General features: G+C 46.7%; 10 protein-coding genes across 10 annotated transcripts; 6 read left to right on the top strand and 4 right to left on the bottom strand.

Annotated features, from left to right (window-relative positions):
- The first annotated feature begins 423 nt into the window (after positions 1 to 423).
- F4813DRAFT_276240 (putative leucoanthocyanidin dioxygenase) lies at positions 424 to 2,275 on the top strand. Its single transcript, XM_049240444.1, has 3 exons — positions 424 to 935; positions 1,027 to 1,324; positions 1,382 to 2,275. Exons 1-3 carry the CDS (start codon positions 594 to 596, stop codon positions 1,741 to 1,743), a joined length of 1,002 nt encoding a protein of 333 aa, XP_049095176.1. The 5' UTR covers positions 424 to 593; the 3' UTR covers positions 1,744 to 2,275.
- A 534-nt stretch (positions 2,276 to 2,809) lies between these two features.
- On the top strand, positions 2,810 to 3,270 carry F4813DRAFT_393894 (stress responsive A/B barrel domain protein; the record flags this gene model as incomplete). The annotated part of the gene is made up of 3 exons (XM_049247490.1): positions 2,810 to 2,875; positions 2,943 to 3,050; positions 3,115 to 3,270. The coding sequence occupies 3 exons, from the start codon at positions 2,810 to 2,812 to the stop codon at positions 3,268 to 3,270; spliced, it is 330 nt and encodes a 109-aa protein (XP_049095175.1).
- A 428-nt stretch (positions 3,271 to 3,698) lies between these two features.
- Positions 3,699 to 9,570, bottom strand: F4813DRAFT_383418 (uncharacterized protein; the record flags this gene model as incomplete). Its single annotated transcript, XM_049245939.1, has 6 exons — positions 3,699 to 4,513; positions 4,580 to 4,970; positions 5,007 to 6,556; positions 6,956 to 6,981; positions 7,249 to 7,946; positions 8,002 to 9,570. 6 exons carry the CDS (start codon positions 9,568 to 9,570, stop codon positions 3,699 to 3,701), a joined length of 5,049 nt encoding a protein of 1,682 aa, XP_049095174.1.
- A 102-nt stretch (positions 9,571 to 9,672) lies between these two features.
- Positions 9,673 to 11,483, bottom strand: F4813DRAFT_375390 (uncharacterized protein). The gene is made up of 2 exons (XM_049245016.1): positions 10,965 to 11,483; positions 9,673 to 10,889 (listed from the first exon to the last, which is right to left on the bottom strand). The coding sequence occupies exons 1-2, from the start codon at positions 11,357 to 11,359 to the stop codon at positions 9,959 to 9,961; spliced, it is 1,326 nt and encodes a 441-aa protein (XP_049095173.1). The 5' UTR covers positions 11,360 to 11,483; the 3' UTR covers positions 9,673 to 9,958.
- Positions 11,484 to 12,425: 942 nt separating this feature from the next.
- F4813DRAFT_276158 (cytochrome P450) lies at positions 12,426 to 14,603 on the top strand. Its single transcript, XM_049240443.1, has 2 exons — positions 12,426 to 13,906; positions 13,968 to 14,603. Exons 1-2 carry the CDS (start codon positions 12,722 to 12,724, stop codon positions 14,307 to 14,309), a joined length of 1,527 nt encoding a protein of 508 aa, XP_049095172.1. The 5' UTR covers positions 12,426 to 12,721; the 3' UTR covers positions 14,310 to 14,603.
- A 607-nt stretch (positions 14,604 to 15,210) lies between these two features.
- Positions 15,211 to 16,956, top strand: F4813DRAFT_400243 (uncharacterized protein; the record flags this gene model as incomplete). Its single annotated transcript, XM_049248247.1, has 2 exons — positions 15,211 to 15,339; positions 15,395 to 16,956. 2 exons carry the CDS (start codon positions 15,211 to 15,213, stop codon positions 16,259 to 16,261), a joined length of 996 nt encoding a protein of 331 aa, XP_049095171.1. The 3' UTR covers positions 16,262 to 16,956.
- Position 16,957: 1 nt separating this feature from the next.
- F4813DRAFT_276128 (uncharacterized protein) lies at positions 16,958 to 18,437 on the top strand. The gene is made up of 3 exons (XM_049240442.1): positions 16,958 to 17,170; positions 17,228 to 17,265; positions 17,330 to 18,437. The coding sequence occupies exons 1-3, from the start codon at positions 17,084 to 17,086 to the stop codon at positions 18,387 to 18,389; spliced, it is 1,185 nt and encodes a 394-aa protein (XP_049095170.1). The 5' UTR covers positions 16,958 to 17,083; the 3' UTR covers positions 18,390 to 18,437.
- Positions 18,438 to 19,078: 641 nt separating this feature from the next.
- Positions 19,079 to 19,719, top strand: F4813DRAFT_400237 (uncharacterized protein; the record flags this gene model as incomplete). Its single annotated transcript, XM_049248246.1, has 1 exon — positions 19,079 to 19,719. Exon 1 carries the CDS (start codon positions 19,159 to 19,161, stop codon positions 19,717 to 19,719), a length of 561 nt encoding a protein of 186 aa, XP_049095169.1. The 5' UTR covers positions 19,079 to 19,158.
- A 102-nt stretch (positions 19,720 to 19,821) lies between these two features.
- F4813DRAFT_375381 (uncharacterized protein) lies at positions 19,822 to 21,854 on the bottom strand. Its single transcript, XM_049245015.1, has 3 exons — positions 21,538 to 21,854; positions 21,146 to 21,477; positions 19,822 to 21,069 (listed from the first exon to the last, which is right to left on the bottom strand). Exons 2-3 carry the CDS (start codon positions 21,330 to 21,332, stop codon positions 20,021 to 20,023), a joined length of 1,236 nt encoding a protein of 411 aa, XP_049095168.1. The 5' UTR covers positions 21,333 to 21,477; positions 21,538 to 21,854; the 3' UTR covers positions 19,822 to 20,020.
- F4813DRAFT_375380 (uncharacterized protein) lies at positions 21,855 to 22,879 on the bottom strand. The gene is made up of 2 exons (XM_049245014.1): positions 22,264 to 22,879; positions 21,855 to 22,206 (listed from the first exon to the last, which is right to left on the bottom strand). Exons 1-2 carry the CDS (start codon positions 22,671 to 22,673, stop codon positions 22,041 to 22,043), a joined length of 576 nt encoding a protein of 191 aa, XP_049095167.1. The 5' UTR covers positions 22,674 to 22,879; the 3' UTR covers positions 21,855 to 22,040.
- Between the last annotated feature and the right edge of the window lie 1,252 nt (positions 22,880 to 24,131).

The following is a 24,131-nucleotide window of genomic DNA, read 5'->3' as shown; positions in this document are numbered from 1 at the left end:
CGTAAATCGCTATCTTCTTGACTCGGTGCGGAGTTTCTCGTGTTCAGCTAAATGTTACTACGCACCGACTTGTTTGGTTGGATTCTTCCGCTAGCTAGCCAAGCCGATTAGCCTGTCATCACGGAGAAACGAATTCCCTGTCAATAACGACTGTCGGAAACACGCCACAGTATGCTAGTAAGACGCGTACATACATACTAGACGAATCGGCTTGGAGTTTCTAGGCTGTTAGGAAAGGTAGAAATGTCGTAGAAATGTCACCTTACGGTACCGAGCCTCGGGGCACGCTTCTACCTGGGGTTTCTTTTACAGCATGTCGAACTATTGTGCTTGTGTTAATGTCGTATGATCGTAGAATCCATCTGATAAGATGCGGTTGAGTCAGCAGCTCACTGTTTCGATGGGAATAAGTATAGGCGTCTTCAGTGATCTCGGTTCTATGGTAAGAAACCAGGGGGGATAATATTTATATACTAGTTGATTATCTATGAATTATCTATGAATTATCTATGAATTATCTATGAATGCCACAATATAACAACTCAGCAACATCTTAGCAATATAATACACACGTAGTCGAAACTGATAACACAATGGGCAGCATCGAGAATATTCCAGAAATAGCACCTGATGCTATCCCTACTGTGGACATCAGTCCCTTCACAGACCCAAATGCATCTGAGGAGGCCAAGAGCGGTGTTGTCGATGCCATACGCCACGCTTGTACCAAGTACGGTTTCTTTTACCTCGCCGGCCATGGTGTGAGCGAAGAAAAACGCAACGGCATACTCGAGTGTGCTAAGATATTCTTTGACCTCCCGAAGGAGGAACTCATGGATGTTTGGATCGGCAAGTCGATGGGCAAATCATTCCGCGGCTATGAGCCCCCTGGAATTCAAACCCATCAAAAAGGTCTCCTGCCAGATACCAAAGAGGTGAGCGCATGAAAGACAGTGTCTAATACTACGTCGAAATGATGAGCATTGAGAAACAGTGAAGAAGAGGCTTGGAACTGACACGAACCAGTGCTTTTCGATCGGCCACGAGGTCCCTGCTGACCACCCAGATGCTGGCACTTTCTCAACCGGCCCCAACTTGTGGCCCAAGAGCCTCAAAGATGAAGATTTCCGAACTCCTGTCATGGAGTACCAAGCCACTATGCTTGCGCTCTCCAAAGTGCTCCTCAAGCTCCTCGCCCGCGGTCTTCCAAAGGCCTGGGGGCATCCTACTGACGTACTGGATGAGGTTGCCGTCAACCCATCCATGCCCATGAGACTGCTGCACTACGGTCCCCAAGAAGTCCTCGATGAGCGACAGTTTGGCGGTATGTTCTCATATCTTGCTTTCTTCTCCCGCTTTATGCATGTCTAACCAAGAGTAGTGGGCGACCACACCGACTTCGGCTGCATCACCATCCTGCTCCAGGAGATGGGCACGAAGGGCTTGGAGGTATGGTACCCGCCGACGGAGACGTGGATCCCGGTGCCGCCCAAGGCGAATTCGTACGTGATCAACATGGGCGACATGATGCAGAAGTGGACTGCGGGCTACTACCGCAGCGCACGCCACCGCGTCATTACCTCTGGCACCAACCACAGGTACTCCGTCCCCTGGTTTCTCAACGGCCAGCTCAAGCTCAAGTGCAAGGCCCTCGACGGGTCTGGCGTCGAGACTATTGTTGGAGAGCATATTCGCCAACGCCTCATCGCTACCATGGGCGAGACCGGCAAAGCCCTACAGTAGACTTGCTGTAGCTGAGACGTGCGCGGAGATGCAAAAGAGGCACAAGTGTCGGTGTACTCAACTAGTGTAATTTGTTAAATGGAAATCGTGGTCCGGGTTCGGATTGATTTTATATTTCTTTTTTTGACAACTGGGCCAATCTCTCAATATAGGTTTATCCAGCACCCTGCGTTCGAGGATTTATCCTTGTGTAGTGTCTGTTGATGAACCATATAGTCTCACCGGGATTGTTAGCTACCACGAGGATCATGTTCTCGCCTCATTGGTAGAGTTCTGGACACAGTCAATATATGTGTAGAACAAGGAATTTTAAGAGTCAATCCCTTATATAGGCGGTAAAGAGAAAGTATAACAAACGTCTATTTGGATGTACTCGGGGATGATTTGATTGATCGATGCCTCACTCTTCGTGCTTAGCTCAATGTTGTTTGTACGTTTTAATACCACTATTACTATTGATGTTCAATAACAAATAACATGACGACCCTCGACTTATCTCTGGAAGTTTCCCATATAATCTTATAATCTTATAATCTTGTAATCTCGTACTAGCGATGCGGCTCTTTTGATCCGTCTAGGAAAGCCGCCAATATAATAAATCGGTGCGTAACACCGGAGACGGGTCGATCATCAAGGGCCTGGCAATCGTTTCAGCATCGGGCGTATCCACGCAGCCATTATATGCAGATGTTCGGTAAATGATACATGGAGCGTAGAGAACTACGGCGCTAAGAGAGGACCTGTGGAAAGCCAGAGGGTCTACTTGCGACACTTTACCGGAATCTGCATTAACTAAGGTCAATAATCTGTTCGATAGGTAATCTCGTCTCGTTTCTAGGGAGTTTTACATATTGGTTAGAGGCTCCGTTGACTCCATCGAGGAGATCTTGAGAACCCCACTCCTTACCCCCTGTTTCTCTCTGTCTTCATGCAAGACAATGCCGAATATCTCCTTTATATGCTGAGGATCCGTACCTTAGAAGTTATATCCACCTTTACAACTATATTCTTTTCTATTTACTCTGAATATTTAGGTCCGGCCACTTTGATATACGTTCAGAGCAATATGCCTGTGAAACATCTAGTCTTATTCCAATTCAAAGCCAACATCGGCGCCGACGCCGTGAAAGAGGTCTGTCTCCACTAGCTTCCGGTTCCCTATGTATGCGCTACCTCACTTACACTAAACTTCGGTGTAGGCAACGTCGCGCATGCTTGGTCTAAAAGAAGGCTGCCTCAACGCGTCGCGGAAGCAATACATCAAGTCTCTTACCGGCGGCAAAGACAACTCCATCGAGGGAGCACAGGTAAGCGCCGAACGACTAAGGTCGTAGATAGATAGAGTCGCAAGGCCGCTAATTAAGCCTCCAGCGCGGTATCACACACGCTTTCGTTGTGGAATTCGAATCGATTGAGGACCGCAACTATTACGTCAACTCTGATCCGCATCATTCGGAATTCAAGAGCTTCGTATTGCCGTTTCTAGAGAACTTCGTCATTGTGGATTATTCCGAGGGAGTCTTCTAGATTAATGTTCTCGTACCTGAGTTAAGACGGGGTTATTATTGTATCTAGCAAGCTAGTATTATACCAATAATATAATCCCCTACACAGGGATGTTCGATCTATTCTCTTGGCTCTCTTAGTTATGTCTATATGTACCTAGGTAAACAACACAGCTGGCATGTCTCGTAATTCACCAGCTTCTTCCTCTCGATAGCGTACATTCATCATCTATAAAACAGTAACGTCCTGTCGCTCTCTAGTCTTGATATGCTCTAGCCACCGAAAATGTGCTCTTCACTCAGTTGCGATCGCCGCCTGGTACCAGGTTAACGTACCACCATAAGATATAAACACTCACTCGTGAAATATATACTGACAGTCCTTACCATCCACATTCCTATCCACATTCCTATCCCTAATCACAACTAACCATACGTTTTTGCCTATTCCTATTGCCTATCCATCTCCATGCATCTCTTCACAATCCCAATTGCCTCATCCATCACCTCATCACCGCGACGCCATGTATACAGCGCCACGCCCTGCCGTTCCAGTGTTTCCTGCGCACGTTGCAACCGCCGGCGCCACAAGTCCAGTTTCTTGTTCATAACCGTCGTCTGTCCGTTTAGACTCCCGTTGCTATACGTAGCGCTACTATTAATACCAGGTGACAGACCCTCAAACTCGACCCCCGAGTCCCCTGTTGTCCGCCGGCGGACTAGGGCGCTGTCGCTAGCACGAGCTGCCACGAGACGCGGGCTCGATTTTGTCGTAGTGGTGCTGGATGGTGTGCCTCGTCGAGGAGGCGGAGGAGGAGGCGCGATTTTAGATGATGAGTTGAAGGGAGGAAGACTTGGATTCTCAGATATCTGGCCGTTGCTCTTGGGTTTCTTCACCGCTCTTGATCCGTCCCTTCCGCCGGCGTGGTCAGACGATACCTGCACCTGCGCTAGCGGGCTAGGTGTCAACGCTCTATTATTCGCCTGGATTATCTTACGCGGCTCCGGCGGCTGCGGGGGCACCGAGCCCGAGGGCTTTTTAGTAGGTCCACTATCATCTGTAGTCAGTACCGGCGCAGCCGGCGTGCTCTGTAGGGATTTTGGTTTCGCAGGTCTTGGTGGCGGTGGTTTCCGTGCTAGTAGATCCGCCGGTCGCACGGGTTTCCCCACCGTCTGGGGCTCAGATTCGACCCGCCGGAGCCGTTCTGGCTCTGGCCCCGGCTCCTCTGACAGGTCAATCAGGTCCCCCACGACGGGCCCGTTAGCTGATTTCGGCGTAGTTGCTACTCGAGGAGGGAGCTGGGGTCTTCTGATGGGACTACTCTCTTTACTATCGCTGCTATTACTTCTGGAAGATATCTGATTAAGACGAATGCTTGAATTAGTTCGAGGAATGCGTCCGCCGTTATTACGTGCGTCGAATCCGGAATCGAAATAGCCAGTTTGTTCGGGTGTAGTAACGTCTCGAATGAAAATAGCTAATATCCTCCCGGGATGAGAAACCGCCAACTCCGTATATACCTCGAGGTCCGCTTCGCCGCTGTCACCGACTAGAAGGAATTTCCTTTCTGGAAAATCTCTCATGATCTTCTCTAGCGTACCCTTTTTCCGCTCGGCCACGGGTTCGAATATGCCCTGAAGCATACCCGTATACTGCTTCAAATGTAGCGAGCCCGGCGGTAAGCCGGCTAACTTGAAGTACGTAGCTAACACCGGGTACAGCTGCCATGGGCTATTAGAACAGTAATGTATGCGCACGCCAAGGTCATGCAAAGCGCTGTACCATGTTTGAACACCGTCCACGGTTAGGTCGCCTAGCTCACGAATGAAGGTGTTTCGAAATATTTCCTTGGCCCCGAGAGATATGTTTGAGCGTTTGATGGTGTCGTCGATATCGCTTATTAGGCTGACTCCTTTTGGCTCGATGAGCTGCACTGGTTCTGTGTAGGATATGTCCTCGTTCGCGAGCACGCGTACATGGGTGGGAACAAAGTCGAGCGCCGCCCTGATTATAAAGTGCCCTGAATCATTGGTCTTTACGGTGCGCGACTGGGCTTGCTTTTCGTTATAGAAGAACAAGGTAATGGGAATCTCAACCAACGGCGTGGTCATAAAAGGCGCGATACGAGCCATTAGATTTGCATTTGCAACTGCCAGCTCCGTTTCGGTGAGCTCAGTAGTTCCTGTTGTATTAGTGCGTCCTCGGAGAACAGGTGATGACGGCGCAGAAGGTGGTGATCTACTGCTATCTTGCGAGTAGTGGTCTATGCGTCGCCTGTTTCCTTCGTCTTCAGAATCTTCATCCCTCGGTCGTTCACTATAGCCACCTTTTTGCGCGGCTTCCTCCTCAAACTTGCCCCTGCGCTCGATTTCTTTGGCTTCTTGTGCGATCCTCTCTCGCTCACGTTCCTCCTCGTGCTGTTCGTGTATCCTCGCAAAAGAGGGTTCCACAGTAGCAGTTGGGTCGGCCTGCTGAGTCTTTGGAGCGGGAATACCGCTTAACTGTCTCGCCAGACCAATCAATATTCGATTGCGACGAGTCATTGGGTTCCTATGAGGGATGTATATCCAGCCTCGGACATCTACGTCTACAATAGCTTTCTCGTCTTCGTGTCTCGACCACTCGTTCCTCCAGTAATCCTGTTCGTTCATGCTCATGGTTGAGGTATGGGGTGGTCCTCCCGGATCTTCGAACTGCCTAGGTTGACTCTTCACGTGCCTCTTTGCATAGGACGGGAATAAGACCATCTGCTCGTTTCCCTTTGTCACAATGGCAACGTCGGGGAAGGCATCTGGTATTGTAATCCTGGTCGCTTCTGGAGTATCGGCATCACTTGATCTTGTCTGGTAGTAAGACTCTTTAATCTCGTTTACCGCCGTTGCGCCAGCCCTGTACATGCTGCCAGCCATAGCTGCAAGCTTCCTCCTTCTCGAGCCTCTCTCGCGTCCGCCATCGGCACCCAAGTTCCCACTCCCCAATCCATATTCTGGCACAGTTGTCATATTTCCCGGTGTAGATCTTGATCCATCTCTCGGGCCCTTGGTATTGGGAGCTGGTAAGCCGAGCAACAGCCGTCGCGCGTGGTCGACGAGACGCGACTGCTCACGGCGACGGCGCTGACGGTCGAGGATAAAGCGATAGATGCGACTTTGGAGGCGATGTTTGTAGTGAGGAAATGTATCAAGGTGGAAACCGATGAGTCGCTCGCGGTAGCGTTCGCGTAGGCTATGTGGGAAAAGGTACTGGAGGAGGCTCTGTCGATGATGGGGATGAGGACGTATAGGGATAAATCGACGTGATGGAGCCACTTTGGGGGATTCCGCGGACCAAGTATTTAAACTTGTTCGAGCTTCACACGGAATAATAATATATACTAGGTTAGACTTGTAATAATATATACTAGACCTGTATCATTCACAACGTGACAAGGCTTCAACCAGGTGGCTTATGTCTTCGAACGACTGAGAGGGTTGAATTGGATAAGGGCCAATTAAATTAACACATGGTTTACAAGATTAAGAGAGGCTGGCCTGGGAGGAAGGTTTCGCGATAGGGCTGACAGGTAATATTTAAGATTTCATCATCTGACTCTTATCGAGGTTGGAAAAGTTGGAGCTTGTGCCCGTCGAGTCTCACGGGCAAACGGGGCAAACGTAGTTTTTTTGGTGGGGGCCGCGCACTGGTGACATCAGTTGTGAATCCTAACTGATACTCATCCCTGTCCGTACCTTTCTATATGTGCCCATAAATCATATAGTTAGTTATGTAGACCTAATACTCAAGTTTAGTGGCAATAGTATCGTATCATTGACAGTTCTATACAGTTCTATATCTTGATCATACTTCAATGGTTATCATTGGCTAGTTAACTCTAACCTAGAGAAACTACCTAGAACATATATCGGGTATATTATAACGTAGGAGCAGGGCATCGCGAAGACCTCATGTTGGTATTAGTATCGTTTAGTCTATCTATCTCTCTTTTGAATCTTTCTAGACGTCCTGGCCGCCTTCTTCTTCTTCTTATCGTCCTTGAAATTAAGAACGGCACCTTTGCCTGCCCTCTCGGCAGAGCCCTTCTTCCACATTCCCTCCGTCCTTGTTGACTTTGCGTCTAGCTTCTTCTTATCCTTGTTGCTCAGCTTGCCGTTCCCTTTTTTCTTTAGGGACTCGATCAGCCCATTCAGCTCAGCCCTCCCGGCCTCCTTAGCCTTCTTCTTCTCATGTTGTGTTTCGAACCATGTTCGCTTCGGTCGCGACTTGATTTCATCCTCGTGAATAACCATATTCTCCCCCTTCTTAATTTGCATCTCTGCTTGTGCCAGCTGCTTCTCTTCCTTCTCTTCCTTAGCAATCGATTCGATCTCATCATCCATCTCGTCGATCTTGTCTTGCCATTTATCGGCATCGGCGGGATCAATGATCAAACTACTGATCTTGGCCCCCTGGGCCTTCCCGGCTCTAACCGCCGCTTTTACGACTTTTCGGTCAGGTTCTGCGGCTAGTGTGACAGCAACACCCGAACGTCCAGCTCGTGCAGTGCGCCCTACACGATGTACGTATATCTCGTGGGTTTGTGGGCCTTCGTAGTTGATAACGGTATCTATACCTTTAATATCAAGACCTCGAGAAGCCAGATCAGTGGCAAGCAGAAAAGACACTTTACCATCCCGGAAGGTTTCGACACTAGAAATGCGCTGCGAGCTGTTAGAAACAAACAAAAATTTTAAGTGTAATATGGGGGTTGCTCACCTGTGCCTGATTCATACTTCCGTGTAGTTCGGCGCAGGACAGGTTAAATAAGGCAAAAACTATCCGAGCACGATGCGCATCCTTCTTTTGTCTGAAGAATATGATAACACGCTCAGTATACATCGTTTTACAGATATGGATGAGATAACCCATTCTCTTGTCTTCCCGACCTGGTCTTAACCTGACAAACTTTTGTTCTAGCTTGTCGTTCGTTTTCCTTTGAGAATCTACCATTACTCGTACTGGTTTGTTTAGACCGGCGCGGATAAGTCGGTCAACAGATGAAGTCATGGTAGCAGAGAAGAGCATTGTTTGCCGTGACTTGGGTAGGGTTGTAAGGATCTCGTTTAGTTCGTCTGCAAACCCATCCTCGAGCATTCGGTCGGCCTCATCTAGAACCAGGATTTCAACCGTATCCGTCGAAAAGCTAGCCGAGTTACGCATATGATCGATAAATCTACCCGGAGTAGCAACAATAACGTCTGGTCTTAGACGTAGTTCTGCTTCCTGAACTTTCAAACTCAATCCGCCGACTGCCAGACAGAACTTGATATCTGTATGGCCAGCGAGTTTGGTTGCAACGGCGTGGCACTGTATGGCGAGTTCTCGGGTAGGGGTTAAGATAACCACGCGGCTCGTGGGGATTTTATTTGGTCGGTACAACAGCCTTTCTAAGATGGGAACAACGAAAGCAGCAGTTTTCCCGGAGCCTGTAACAGCGCCACCAACGAGATCCTTTCCTTCTAGCGCGAGTGGTATTGTTTTCGCTTGGATTGGAGTGGGTTCGTTAAAGCCGACAGAATTAAGACCGCGCAAAATCGGTCGTGAAAGGGACATAGTTTGGAACGAAAACTTTCCATTGTGCTTCCCAGATGGCTTCTTCTCTTCAGGTGCAAAGAAGGCTGCTCTCTTAGCCGCTTCTTCAGGATCTTCCTCATCGTCCGTTTCGTCGGATTCTCCTTCGTCATCAGGATGATCAACGGGGGTGGCAACAGAATCATTATCCGAAGCATCATTCTCGTCGTTTTCATCCTGATTAGAATCATCACCTGCCTTATCATCGCCTGATTCTTCGTCTGAAGCAGCACCCATACCAAATCCATCTTCAGCTAAAACTTCGTCGTCCTGGTCGTCAAGTTCGATATCTTCGTCGTCAAGTTCGCTACTAGCACCATCTACGACTTTTTTCTTCTCGTCGTTTACTTCAGTATCCCCTTGAGTAGTACCCCTTCTCCTTCGCACGATCTCATCCACGTCAACGAGTCTCTTCGTTATGTTTCCGTTCATGCCCTTTTTCGCACCATCAAAGCCCCAGCCTTCAAAATCCTCTGCCCTGAATTCTGTGGTGCCATCCTCTGCAAACTCGAATTCAGAATCCATTGCTCCATCATCCTCATCTTTCTTGCCCCAAACGCCATTTTCGTCATCGTCTAATTGAGTAGGTCGTTTATTTTTCTTGGCCTTTTTCTTTGGTGGGTTCGGCTCGGGTATGACCTCTTCTTCATTGGGAAGCTCCTCGTTATCAGATAGTGTATATATGAAGTCGTCGACCTTGCGCTTAGAAGCCATCTTGATAAGGCCTACTACGGTGATAAAATATCGTGAATATTTTGGCCCTATTAAATGGTATAATTAAGAAGTCTAAGAAAATAGAAGTAAATTTATTTTTATGCCGGGCGGTGTAAATCATAGTTCCACTAGTCCCTCGTGTCCCCGCCATGCGGAATGTTTCCGATTAGCAGCACGTGTTTATCTGTTACCTCTTATCGGGTAGGTACAACATGTACCTACCACATGTCCGTACTTCAATTGTAGTACATATAATGTACCTAGGTACCTTGCATGATTCCATGATCTCTCAACTGATCATCGTCTTTGAGGTCATTTCTATAATACTCCTTTTTATATAAACCACATACCCAATATCTCCCAACTACTCAACTATAATAGACATTTATCAATCCATTTCGCGGTACTTAGGCAATGGGAATTGTATCTCGCAGTTTTCCATGAAATCCCTTTTTGTCTTTAGTAGATACTCCGTACGGTCGAGGGCGTTTTCCTCTTCATCATTAAACAAAATCGGCACTAAAGGGCCACACGGCCTCGTCCACGACACATCCACATTGGTAAAATGATCCCTGGGTTTTACTCCCTGTCTAAAAGATTCGACCTGTATCTCTGCATGGGGTAGCAGCGTATCTACCACCCAATCAATACTGGGCGCCGCACTCCCCCTATATGGCCATGCTGCAATATTCATGTCTTCTTGACCATCCCATTCGAATGTACCCAAGATGTCCATAAGAAGGTCGGAATAGCCTGGACCTGCAGGGTGAGACAGCGCAGGCGTTATGTTTACATCCCTAAGGAACCTGCTGTCTGGCCGGTGGCTCCAGGCGTGTTCGCCTCTCTCGTCTCTCGCATGCTGGTGATCTATTAAACCCTCCCCGAGCGGAATATGGGTCATGCACATCAGGCGCAATACGCAACCAAGATGGTAGACGTCCTCCCAAATATTCGGGTGCATCTCGTTTACATGGAGGCCGGGCTTTAGCCAAGCATCGTCGTCATCTTCTATGGCCGAGTGCGAAAAGTTAGATAGTACAACCCGGGGGAAAGCATTTGATTCGATGCCGACTCTAGGCTTAGCGCCCGGTTTCCTCGCTAAGTAGTCGAGGAAAATATTACTTGGCGTTACAGCCCGGTGGTAAGCCATAGTCCAGTCCCTGACTTTGAGGCGATTCTCCGGAGTCCAGCCAAAATACAAATATGCCAATGCTTTGCTTAGTTCAGCGGCAACATGCCAAATGAATATCTCTGGAATTACCCAGCCTCTGTCGTAGTATTTACGTATTAAGAATTCTAGGGATCCTCCATTCAGATATCTAAATTGTAAGAGGTGAATTGTTAATTAATTTTTCTTCAAACCCGCTGCTAGTACTATTGCCAGAAGAACTCACTCGTAGTAAAGCGTCCAATTCTCACCATCCGAATAAAAATATTTCAGTCTTTGGAAATGCTCATCCTCAGTAAGCACACGCGATTCACCTCGAACGTTCGTGAATGATGTGGGAGGCAGAGTTGAAACTCTCACTTCAGGTGGTGCGGGATGTAAGAATTCATCTTCCTGCACCTGGTCTATTGTTACGGGCCGAAATCGTTGCTTCAATACTTTTACTTCATACATCTGCCAGTTTGCAATGGACTGGGCGACATAACATCCAGGTTCATCAATTTCCAGAACTAGAAAGCCATCAGCTGCAATTGTCGCATCACCACCCTGTATCACCGGGAATTGAGGGATTCCAAGGTGTAGACTGCTATATTTGTACGTCGTTCTCCACTTGCCGGCCATCGTCGCAATGGGTTCGGATTTTGATGAATTTATTCGGTAGTTGAGGTAGGTAGGTAGTTACGTATTCGGCCACAAACCATTATATTATAGATGGGCTAGGTACTTCTTTATGTTTAGGTAGCATATCAATCTAACAAATAAATAGATAATGTTTGGTCATTGACTTTGTCCGCTTATATACAATACCCGGGTAGGAATGGTCACTCAGGCTTACCGATTCCGGTTCATCATTTCTTTATTGAAATATGCCCCAGCTATGAAAGAGGATATAAGGGATTCAATCGCTCAAATTAAGATATATTCGGAACTTGTTACCTACTGCATTAGCACCAATCAAGTTCAGTTTAAAGTTAACAAAATCATCTAAAAAGGTAACCATAGTTACTTGGTACATCAGTAGCTATAATTATAATCCCAGCAGCACGTAAAGTCAAGTTTACGTTCGTTAATCTATCGCGAATAAAGAACATTTTTATCTTTTCTTTCTCCCTTTGCCTTTTTGCTGCTATATTCTACTAGCGTTACCGGCCAACTAAGATTTCTCAGCACAAGTATGTCACCTACCCTAGACACTCACTCTGTGTATGGCATCGATCAACGGGTATAAATCCTGACACAATGCCTGTTAGGATTACTCTATAATTGATAAGGCACACACGCCAACTGCAAGTATCAACATTTGACGCTCCTCTGTCAAACTGCCATTGAGTGGTTGCTCCAAGGGTATAAGGAACTGATCTAATTGTTCGTCTAATATAAATTATTGGCATCTTAACGTAGCTTTACAGACCTTTTGTTACATACGGGAGGACAGTTGATTGATATCTGCAACTGTTTTTGGGAAATTTGCAATTTTGTTGCCGGTTCATACTTCGAGTAAAGGATGCAGCTCGGCTCTGTGATCGGTGTTCTTACTATTTCTCAAGCGGGACATATTATTTAACTCCCTAAAGGAACTCTTGTCAATCATAGGCATATAGAAAGTAGGGTAATTACCTAGGTTAGGTTAAGCTATTTTGGATAAGGAAGCCGGAGTTGCCAAGGTATTGCATATAAATTTATAACGCCGTTCATGTAACATTAGCTCCGGCGATATATTCCTTATACAACCAACAACCGGGCGCAGCCGGCTTGCGCCGCTCAACGCGTGGTCCGTGCCGTTATACCTGTTGGTCACGGGCACGGTGTTAAACAGAGACCCGATATTCAGGGTGTGAGTAAAGATAGGGGTATGATTGGTCAAACGAATTCCCAATCCTGAATCCTAGTCTGAGATATTGAGATAAATGTTGGCACTCCCACCGTGGATCATTCACTCTTCTGGATAGAAAACAAAAGTTTTAAGCTCCCTGGCTCCTTACAATGGCAGGCTTCTTACAACAAATCGGAAGCGAGCTCAAAGAATATCACATTTCCCACCTCATCCTCATTGCCGTCTTCCTCGGCATCGCATATCCGTGCCTTCATGCTTTATACAATCTCTATTTACACCCGCTTCGACATATCCCAGGCCCCCCACTATGGATCGCATTCCCAACTGCGAGAACGATTGGTATGGTTCGGGGAATAGCCGAATTCCAGGTCCGCGAAGCTCATGAGAAGTATGGCGAGATTGTTCGAATCTCCCCTAACACAATCTCCTTCATCAATCCACAAGCCTGGAAAGACATCTATGGACATGGACATGCGGAATTTCCGAAGTACTATCCTAAGGGGATCAACATGGACCCCAAAAAGATCATCTCGTCCAATGCATCAGACCATTTCCGCTTCCGAAGAGCAATGTTGTCAGCCTTTTCCGACAAGGCCCTGGCGCAACAAGAGCCTCTCATTAAGGTCTATGTTGACCTATTGATCGAGCGATTGCGAGAAGTGTCCGAGTCGGGTAATTCAACTGACATGGTCCAGTGGTATAATTTCACGACTTTCGATTTAATCGCAGACCTTGCGTATGGTACTCCTCTGCAGGGCCTAGCTGAAGGCAAGTCAAATGCGTGGCTCGATAATATCTCCAAGTTGATGAGGTATATGCCTATCCTGGTTTTGATCGGCGCGGCGCCTGTCTTGGGCCTAATTCTCAAGCTTGTTGCTGGATCTAAGGTTCGCAACTCGCAGGCCAACCACCTTGCGCTTGTTACCAAACTTGCCCATGACCGTATCCATCATAGAAAACAGGCGGATAGAGGTGACTTCATGGATTATTTTATGCGCTCACGTGGTCAGCCACACGAGCTGAGTGATGCCGAACTGATCGCGAACAGCGATCTGTTAATGGTTGCTGGATCAGAGACAACTGCAACGCTCTTAAGCGGGGCAACATATTGGCTACTAAAGACACCACATGCGCTTAAGAAGGCCACTGAGGAAGTTCGTAACGCGTTTAAATCGGATGAAGAAATTACCTTTCATGAAGTCCGCACTAAACTACCCTACATGGCTGTCTGCTTAGAAGAGGCCTTGCGCCTTTTCCCTCCAGTTCCGATGTCTCTAACCCGTTCGGTACCAAAAGGATCTATGCAAATCGTGGGCTTGACAATTCCCGAAAAGGTAAGGAATCAATACGTTAAATCTGCTATTATTGTCGTGTATCTAACAAGTATTTTTATAGACTGTCGTTGGAGTTCACCATATGTCAGCTTACCACTCAGAGCTTAACTTCCATAGAGCGCGAGAATACATCCCAGAGCGATGGCTCCCCGAATCCGTCACGAATCCAGCGTCGCCATTCTATAACGACCGTCGTGATGCTCACCGCCCCTTTTCCTTTGGGCCTCGGGACTGTATAGGCCGCAACCTTGCAATCCACGAGATGCATTTAATTATGGCTAGGGTCCTATGGAATTTCGACCTAGATTTAGATGATAAGTCTAGAGACTGGCATAACCAAAAGATTTTCGGACTTTGGGAGAAGCCACCTCTTGAAGTTGTTGTCAGACAGCGGAAAATCTAGAGTATCATGTATCTATGTGTCTATTAACTAAAGGCAATATGTATCTACCTACCATTTGTATAGCATATAACCTCTTATTATCATAATATATTAGTTCTAGTAATTATTCATTCAATAGTGCTATCTGCCGCCATTGCATGTAGGCGAAAGATGTATCTCAAAATCTTTGACTGTCTCTTTCACCTTGTCAGGATATAATAAGGCTACCCCACTAGATACAGGTCTATATAAGGAGAGGGTGTTCCCCCCTATTCTTGAGAAGGGTATGGGGCAACTAGTTTTTGTAAACTATCACGAAAATCCCGTATAAGTAAGGCCATCGTTATTTCTTGCTATTCATTAGACAATTATTCACTATTTACTTGAAGGAGGCTTCGATAAGACGTCATGACTAGGCAGGATGGGGCGATAGCGTTACAATGCATTTTCATTGTGATTGTGATTATCCTTAGTTGTCTTCTATTTCCCCGCATAATCAACGCTAACAATGCGAACTTCGTATAAGATACCTAGACTCGGATTCGTACCTTGTACTTAATCGAAAAACTAGCGTCTACTACCTCATAAATGGCTAGATCGGCAGCTTGAGACCCCCTGGTAATTTGAGACATGCCCTAGTGTGGTATTCTACTAAACGACAAGCGAGTCGTACACGCTCTCGCTTTCTGTGTCCGAAGATGTCTATATTGAAATTGGCGTTGGGTGGCTCATTAATTGTCAATTAATTCTGGAAGGTTTATTGGGGGGTTCTTGTTGATAGGTGCCTAGGTTACCTACGTAGGTAGAGAGCAAGAGTACCTGAAATTCATCTAAGTAAAACGTAAAGCCTCGAATATAAGAAAAAGAAAACTCGATACCGAGATTTTAAGACTAGAGGTTATGAGTGCTACTACCATTGACCATGTTTATTGCCAAATCATTTCTCCTCTTTCTTCCCCGTATAATAATATCTGCTGTCTATTCAGAAGCAGATGTGTCTCCTCCCCCTGAGCCCGAACCTATCGATGTTATTGAGTTGCCCCTCCCACCTGTATCTGATGGCTCGAAGGGATCATGTACCTTAGAGTTAGATCCTCTTGGTACAGGCTGCATTCTACAGAATGGAGGGGTTGATTCAGCCAGGAAGCTTTTTACCCGACGGCAGCCACGTTATTGCGCGTGTCAACTATACTGGCGCACCCGATTCAGGAAGCATATATACTGGCGACCAATTAATACTCATCAAATCCGACGGGACTACTTTCTGTAATGGCAGTCCGTTCAAATGCGTTACCTGTGGAATACCCCAGGATAACGCTGCTGGTCGAGCCAACGATCTGGATTATCCTCAGGCATTCCGCGACGGAAACCGGATTTTAGCCGGTACTAATATCGTTGATTGCGGAGAATTCGATCTCAGCAGTGATCGTTGTGTCCCCGAGTCGACATTTATATATCCTATTCGTTGGAACACTGCCGTAGCTGGATCAGGAGAGGGCGGGATCATTCGTGAGTTGCATTTACATCCCGATAACATACACATCGGCTTCAACTCATTCGTTAGCACGGCGGGAAAATTGGGCCAGTACGGCTACGTGGGCCAACTTGAATTTAACCCATCACCGACCACGGGCCTACCTATGGCATCCCGATATGACTTGGCGAATGTGAACGTCTTGGTTAGCGATGGTATCAGAAACCAGCCACTTCTCTTTGACGGGAATCGGATACGTGTCAATCCTGATGCTATCGCCGTGGGCGAATTCAGAGGATTTAGTGGAAGTGGTAGGGTGATGGGAGCCCAGACAGCATCAATGACCCACTATGGAACGGACGAGCCGACCCTAGATTCTCTCTGGACACCACGCGGCTGGTGTATTAGGAAGCTCTTACCGTTGCGCCGGCTTGCGGAGGTGATAATCCACTCCGTTGCCCCAATTCGACCGAACCAGGTGGTCGGACGGAACGAGTGATGGTGGCGCATTTTACTTCTCGCCAGCCTGTGCCACTGGCACGGCACATGTTGAGCGACTATCTCTTGGGCCACCCCTTATGAGCCGGGATACGCCCCTCCTCTACCACTGTTCGTTTCTAGCGGCGAGTATACAATGTATGGTGAGGTAGCTGGTTCGGCTCAGATCACCATCGTTGCAGACGCCAACCTTACAATTGTGAAGTCTGTTGCTGTGAAATATGACAACTTCTCTGACGATGGAATTACCTTTCTCGATGGTACAGAACACGACGCTGAATCCAACCGTCACTCTGAACATAGTCGACTGGTACTCCGACCTGGTTCAGACTGGACAGACGAACGCTACTAAGGTGACTAGCCCCGATGTATTCCATTTGTCTATCGACGCATTCACGAATATCTTCGATGCGAACGGTACGCTGAGCACTGCCATCAATGGTACCTTGTACATCCAGCCAGCAAATGGCACTTGAATCGAATACATCAAGTGCTGCAATTTTAAATATTGGCTATTAGCAATATGTACAAGTTCTCATAGTAGCACCCGTGCAACTGGCGATTTTTACCTAATATGTAGACTGGCTCGTACTTCGTATGTAGTTCGGCGTTTCTACGAATACGAGACCAGGGGGGATATCCGTGATCACCCTCGTATTCGTACTTGGCCTAAGCTTCTATATGCATGACTCGTAATCGCCGCGCGTTTCCGAGCATCTACTACGAATTTTATAATTCCCCGACCTTCAACTTATGACGAGGTAATGTAATGTCTACCGTGTTAAGACCTAAAGTCTACCTAGATACATAGTAAGCAGTAAGTATGGCCTCGCCAACTCAGAAGGCTACCCGAAGACCGCATGCGAAGACTCGGACAGGATGCCGAGTGTGCAAATCCAGGAAAATTAAGGTGGGCTCGCTTAACAACTCGCTCTTCGCTTGCATCGTTCTAATCGTACTTACATAGTGTGACGAAACGCGACCGTCTTGCCGCAATTGTATAAGGTAAACACTAGGTTGTTGACTATGCCGTCTCTGAAGAAGTGACGCCGTGCTGATTGGACCCTAGACGTGGGATTAATTGCGATTTCAACATATCAACCCACCCTACGGCCCCTAGTCCTCACATTGCCAACAGCAGTACCGGACATACCCCCACTAGCCAGGTCACATCTCCCATAGATACTTCCATTCATCATCAACATGCGCCGGCAGGCTGGTTTAGTGCTCTCGACCTCGAGCTTCTCCACCACTTTACTACTTCAACATGCTTCACCTTCTCCGCTGAACCGATGCTTCGTAACTTCTGGCGTGTAAACTTACCGCAGATGGGATTCTCATATGAATATGTCCTTAGAGGCCTTCTGGCCGTTGCCGCATTGCACCTTTCCCGGTTCAAACCACAGCGAAGAGATACCCTAATCGAGCAAGCCATGGTTCACTACAACGCGGCGTCATCTATGGTACTAACTATACTTAATGACTTCACTTCTCCCCATTCAGTACCCATATTCTTCTTCAGCATGCTCACGACATGGTTCGCGTTTGCTAACCCCAGGGAACCGGATAACCTCCTTTTAATATCGAATGGAGTCACGCCCGAATGGGTATTTCTTTTCAGAGGCATGCGAAGCGTAATAGAACTCAATGCTGACGCCATAAGCTCCATCGCGGCACTGGGTTTCATATTCGACTCGGGCAGACGGATGAACGAGGTTTGGGAAACTACTACGCCCCCCGAACACGAAGGGCTTAAAGAATTGGAAAATACTCTCAAGTTATACGTCAAAGATCCACAGAAATTAGACGAACTTACCCACGGGATAGAATCACTAAAGCGGAGCTTCGTCTATTTCTCTAATGGTAACTTCACCGATGATCAGCGGCTTAGAGCCGCATTTATGTGGCTATTCAAGGTTCGAGAGAATTTTGTAAAGTTACTAAAGGAACGGGATAACGAAGCATTATGCGTGCTTTCTTTCTTCTGCGTCCTACTTCAACGACTTGACTACATCTGGTGTATAGAAGGTTGGGGTATGCATTTGGTTGGAAGGATATACTCCGTGTTAGATGAGGGATATCGACTATGGATTCGATGGCCGATTGAGGAGATTGGTTGGGTCCCGTAATATGAACCATAAAACATCATAATGATAATGAATAGTTCCAAGAGGCAACGACATTGTCCCTAGCGATGAGGGCATTGTAATACCATCGCCTATCAATCAATATACCCCCACGACTCTAGCCTGCCAGCAGATATGTATACTATAAGCCCCAGTCAACGGAGATATAATAATAGTATAGCAAATTCTATTTATTGGGCCAGAGCGATCATAAAGTCCAATGCTGGGTATTGAAACAAACCAATAAATACTGAATAGAAATGTAATTATCCATGTTTACAGTCTTTTAATAGTAGCTGGGCTTCGAAAGGTAGTAACCCTTGACCACTTATCTCGTATTGCTTTGGCGGGAGGGTCAACTCAAAATGGGCAAGCCCTGTTAACACAAACTACGTGATACCCTGCCTATTCACCAGTATTATAGGGTTGTAAATGATGGCTAAAGAAATTGTAGACTAACAAAATCCTCATCTGGGGACCCTGGTCTTTATTGATAGCACTGTTCCTGCACACCTCTATTCACATTGTTTAGCCCTTGGGATAGTGGTAGCGATGGTTTCGTACGGGCCTACGTCTTAATATGCATGCAATTCACCACATTCCCAACCATATATCTCCATAATTGTGAACAACGGAATTTTTTTTTTGGGTAGACGGGCATTAATACATGCCAAAATAACCCTTGATTTGCTCTCTGCTTATTCCCACCATCATCGTATTGCCTTTCAACAGCTTAAAGCTTTTACTAATAATTAACAGCAATCGCACCAACATGTCTAACTCTGTAAGACTCGAAGATAAAGTTACACCTGAGCTCACCGAGGGGGGTTATTACATGGAGATGATGCGTGACCGAAGCGAAGAGGAGCAGGAAGCTATTTTAGCTGAGGCTCGTGAGCGCGATCTTGATCGTCCTTTGCCCTTTTATGAATATGATACTTTTCCCAGACGGGAGGTTCACCTTGACACGACACCTGAAGAGCTGTTGTCTCCCGAAATACTTGCGATGCCGTTTGGCGATGTCCTGGACAACTACTCGCAGCTTAACGGTACGGTTCAAGCTCACATTAGATTCTTCTTTCGGCAGAAATTAGGTATTCTCGAGGAGCACACTCGTCAGGTTCTTCAAGGTACTGCTGGTTCTTGTGAACCACTAGTGTTAGGTCGTATCGATGCCAGCGAGTGCACTCAAACGAGAGAAAGCGAAGTGGGAGGGATCAAACAATTAAAGGATAAGGTGAAGTTGAAGGCTTCCACCAAGGTCCCGGCCTCGGTGTTGAAGAAACGGGGAACTTTCGTCGGTTCCGTTCTTTGTAAGCTACACGGCATTTAAAAGCCCCAATAGCTTCAACTCATGTTTACTTTACCTAGGCTGGTACCTGGGCAGGTAATCTGAGAAACTCGAGAGAAACCTTGAATATCTTTAACATTCATTTCATTAAGCAGGTGCCTGTTTCAGTGTAAGTAGAACTCATATAAATCAATGAAATACCCAGAAAACTTGAAAACCAGACAAACTACGATATGCCCTGAACATGTTCCTTGTGATAGATTCCTGAAAATTAATATTAATTCTTTAAATCAATCAAATCATCCCCTTTCTTAGTCTTATGCTCATTATTACTCTTTGATCTTTATATTTTATTTTTATTTCCGTAGCTTTTCCACTTTGCCGTTTCCTCCTCGTTTAACTCCTCTGCGAAGAAAATAGGTAGTAGACTTCTGCCTACGCGAGGATAGCGGTCTTCGACAGCCAGCAATGCATCCATAACTTTATGCTTCGCAATCACTTCTACAAACTCAAGGGGCATACCAAATGCCTCTGGTGAGCGACTAGCACCGGCAACATAAGTGTTTTGCAAGATGCCTAAGCCACCCACCGCGAGAAGAAACCAAGTATTTTGTTGGATCCCCGAGGCGGCGATCAGGAGGAAGATCCAGAGGACAGCCAGAACAAGAACAACTAGCCTTGCCGGCCACGACTTGATTGTTCCCCAATCAGAAGCGGCAAGGTCCTCTAGGTCAAAGCCAACACCAGCACCTTGAATTACTATGGCATATTGGCTGCCATTCCCTCTAGTCAACGCGAATGTCTTCTCTGTGTCCTCGCGACAGGCCCATTTCTCTTTAGCCCACTGGGGAATAGCTCCCGAGATGAAGGCCAATATCATGCCTGCTGCGGTCACGAGTAGAATACTCCAATTGCCGTATAAACCGCACGGTATAGCTGCCACCCCGAGTTGTAAGAGACAGGTAACAAGCCCAGCAATATAAGGGGAATCGTACCCGGGGTGATTCTTGAACGGCTTCCTTGCCCTGTAAACTGGAACACACAATCCTGTTTTGGGCGGTCGTGCCGGTTCCAATTTCCCCCTTTCTCGAGCGCGCCGCTTCATATCCTCCCAGCTCAGATCGATAATCTCCTTGACACTATTCTCAACCGGATTCCGGACAGTAGCTCTATTTACCTCTACAGCACCATCAGCATCGGTGTTCTGGGCCTGTGGTTGACTGTCCATCCACGTCTCAAAGTCCCGGACGATGCGCCCGATAACCCAACTATCATTGTCGCGCACAAATCCGTTTTGCGCGTTGACGACTTTACACGAGTAGTCGGGGGCGGGCATCAGCCTGTTCCCACCAATGGCGGATAGAACGGCGGTTACGGCGTATGCAACCCATCCTAAACGAAGGCGAGATCAGATCAGCTGAAAAGTACCTAAGGTTCGTATCAGCAGGTGGCGGCGGCGGGAGCATACCAAATGAGAATGCAACTGGGGTGATGCGCGACCCCACCAACTGCGCGAGTGCACGAGCAACGACGTCGCCGCCGAGAAGAAGGAGCACGGAGAAAACGTCACTTGGATTTGTGAACTGGCTCGTAAAGTCGCTCGAAGGAGCGCTCGGATCGAAAGCGCGCCGTAGGACGGGTAGCAGAGGAGCCATTTTGCTCAGTGATGTCGGGGTAACTTTAGTGGAGGACCGTATTCAGAAAGCCAGGAGTGCATAACCACCTCTAAATAAAGTAAGATAGCTAGTAAACCACTCTCACATCGTAAGGAGATAAGATGGCTTTATTGAGAATGGGTACCTATGTTCACGAGATCAGCAAATAGTCTATGGCCCTCTTATTGGTTGCGACGAAACAAACCAGAAACAGGAATGTGCTAATTTCCTTAGCTCGCATCAGCCGCACTGCTGGGACTTCCTACCGCGCAGTTTTGCTTGTTGAACCATAGTTTATTTTATATAGGTACCTGGTTATGTCTGATGCATCTCGAAAAATTAAGCTTAAAGTTATAGTTGCGGGGCTGGGGTCATCGCGTTCGAAACGTGCGGCCCGTTCCGTGATGTACATAGACTTTACCCTATAACATAAATACTCCGATGCTTGGGACTAATTCCGACTTTCTACGGGTTAGTGTAGGTTATGTATAGATTTTAGCTTATAAGTTTACATAGACAGAAGTAGTAGTGATCATGTGATTGACTTTTATTATTATTAATTTCTATATCGATGGCTCGATGCCTATGTGTGTCTATGATCAGTCAATATATCATAATGTCGTGATGGTAGCCCCCTTCCCTAAACCCGCTTTCTGTTCCTCGTAATCCGTAGTTAAATAAAATACCCAAAAACTTTTAGAGAACGCCTTATGCGACAGCAGTCATTTCGTAGGGCTTTAGTGGTAACGTTACCGGCTCGCACTGGACTGTACGAGCCGTGTAGATGTTGCCGATCGTCCAGTTAGGGTTGGTCCATGTCTCATCTGTGCAGGAGAGATCTAGATCGACAGTACCATACGCATTAATGGTAGTACTATGAAACTTGTTAGAGTTGATGATGGCCTACGTTCTTTTGATGGTAGTAACTTACGGGTATGTCGGATCGGTGTCGCTGCAGCTCCAGGTCTGGTTGACGTTCAACTTGCCACTAGGGCGGCTGAAGTCGAAAGTAGTCTTTGTAGTGTACCCCTCCGGAACAGTGCAGGTGTACGCCATTGTGCCGTAGAAGAAGTCGGAGAGCTGGTTGCTAGTGGCACTGCAAATAGCCTGGTACTCGAGAGCCGGGTTTGTTAGGTTGAAATTTACATAACCCCACGAGTTTTGATGGGCGGGGGTACTGAAAATGTAAGATGCATGATAGTCGAAGTTTTCAATCGTCCATTCAAAGTTGCCGAAAGAGGCTTCTTGGCAACCGGGATTGCTGTCGCGGTTGTTGAGTTCCAATGGCGCCGCAGCTGCCAAAGGTAGGAGAGTGGTGATGGTTGAGATGAAGCCGCGCATTTTGATGTGATGTGATGTGATGTATATTATGTATTGTATTAATTATGGTATACAATAAAAGGTACCTAGATTGGTAGTTGATGATTGAGAATTATATATTATTGTTGACTGTAAGTTATAATACTCTATTGGTTGTTGATGTATATAAAACTCTCACCAAGAGGGTGGAAGGCATTCGCACTTATATAATATTGGTAGTTTTCACTTATGGGCAGCTCCTCTCGTGAAGAGTAAGATCTGGTGATGGACTCTAAGAACCGATGCAAGAAGCTAGTGACGTCGACAGGCGATCTTGGGCTGCATCGAGCCGCCAAGATCTCGTATTGCTGAGAGGGGCTGTGAGGTGTTAGCTAGCGAGTCATAGTGCTAACGGAGGCCGAAAAGGGAAAAGAGACGGCCCAAATGCCGATGTTACTGTCCGTTATTAGTGGACCTTAAAGAGCACAATTCAAAGAGTTCCCGATTCTTATTAGCCATACTACCTACCTCTAACCAGCCAGCCACAACAACCGTAGTCCCGGAAGTGGATAGAGCTGACCGGCAGATGCGGCACATCTGATTTTTTTATTCGTGCTGCGCAACAGTTATTTTTATCCTCGCCTATGCATGTTATCGTACCGGTACCATGGAAGGGTCCGGCCGTTCAACTTTTACATAAACGCCTCAGCGTTCCTAATGTCCTTAACCCAATCCTTAAGTTCACTCTTAGGTGAGCTGTACAACCGAGCTGACGCCTTATAGAAGTCGGTGATTGGATAGCTATCTACCAATTATTGAGGCTGCGCAATGGAGAGAATACGACAGTAACGTTACTGATCAGCTGCAGGTACACTGTCTTAGGAATTCTCGTTTAATGACTTTTTTGCCTTCGCTTATAGACAGCAGCCCGTTTAGTGACGCGAAAATTCAGCGACATAGCAAATCATCAAAGAACATTTGATCGAGTCCACGTGGAATCTCGTAGAGTCTGTCCGAATTATGTCTCGGTCTATCCGTCCATATCGAATTATACGAATTCTTTGTTGAACCGACGTTTACACCGCATGCGATAGCGAGACTATGCTAAGAAATACTATTTGTTTTTGTGCCCACTTCAACTTTAAGACTATAATGAATGGTGGCTATTATCGTATCAGCATGGTATCATATCTCGTTAAAGACGCCATCGCTCGAAAGCTCAGTATCTTCGGCGGTGAGCGAACATCAACGCAACACAGCATTAGGTAAGGTTATGTAAATACGGATTGTATTTATTAAGGCGCCTTTCTTTTTTTGAGCGGGCTAGTAAGTGATTGAACATGTTGATAAGTATAGGTAGGTACCTTTACTTAGATACCCGTTACGTCATTGCTTTCGGGTTGAAATACTAAAGTAGCCAAGAGTTTTAACTCTTCTCTTTATTTCTATCCGAGGCCGAGAAGACCCCACACGAAAAGCAACATTATACCCTTTTACTAC

Source organism: Daldinia decipiens, assembly GCF_022478715.1.
Source record: "Daldinia decipiens strain CBS 113046 unplaced genomic scaffold F4813scaffold_51, whole genome shotgun sequence".
NCBI classification, from domain to species: Eukaryota; Fungi; Ascomycota; class Sordariomycetes; order Xylariales; family Hypoxylaceae; genus Daldinia; species Daldinia decipiens.
The sequence above is the reverse complement of the archived record's forward strand: the minus strand, read 5'-3'. Positions and strand labels throughout refer to the sequence as shown.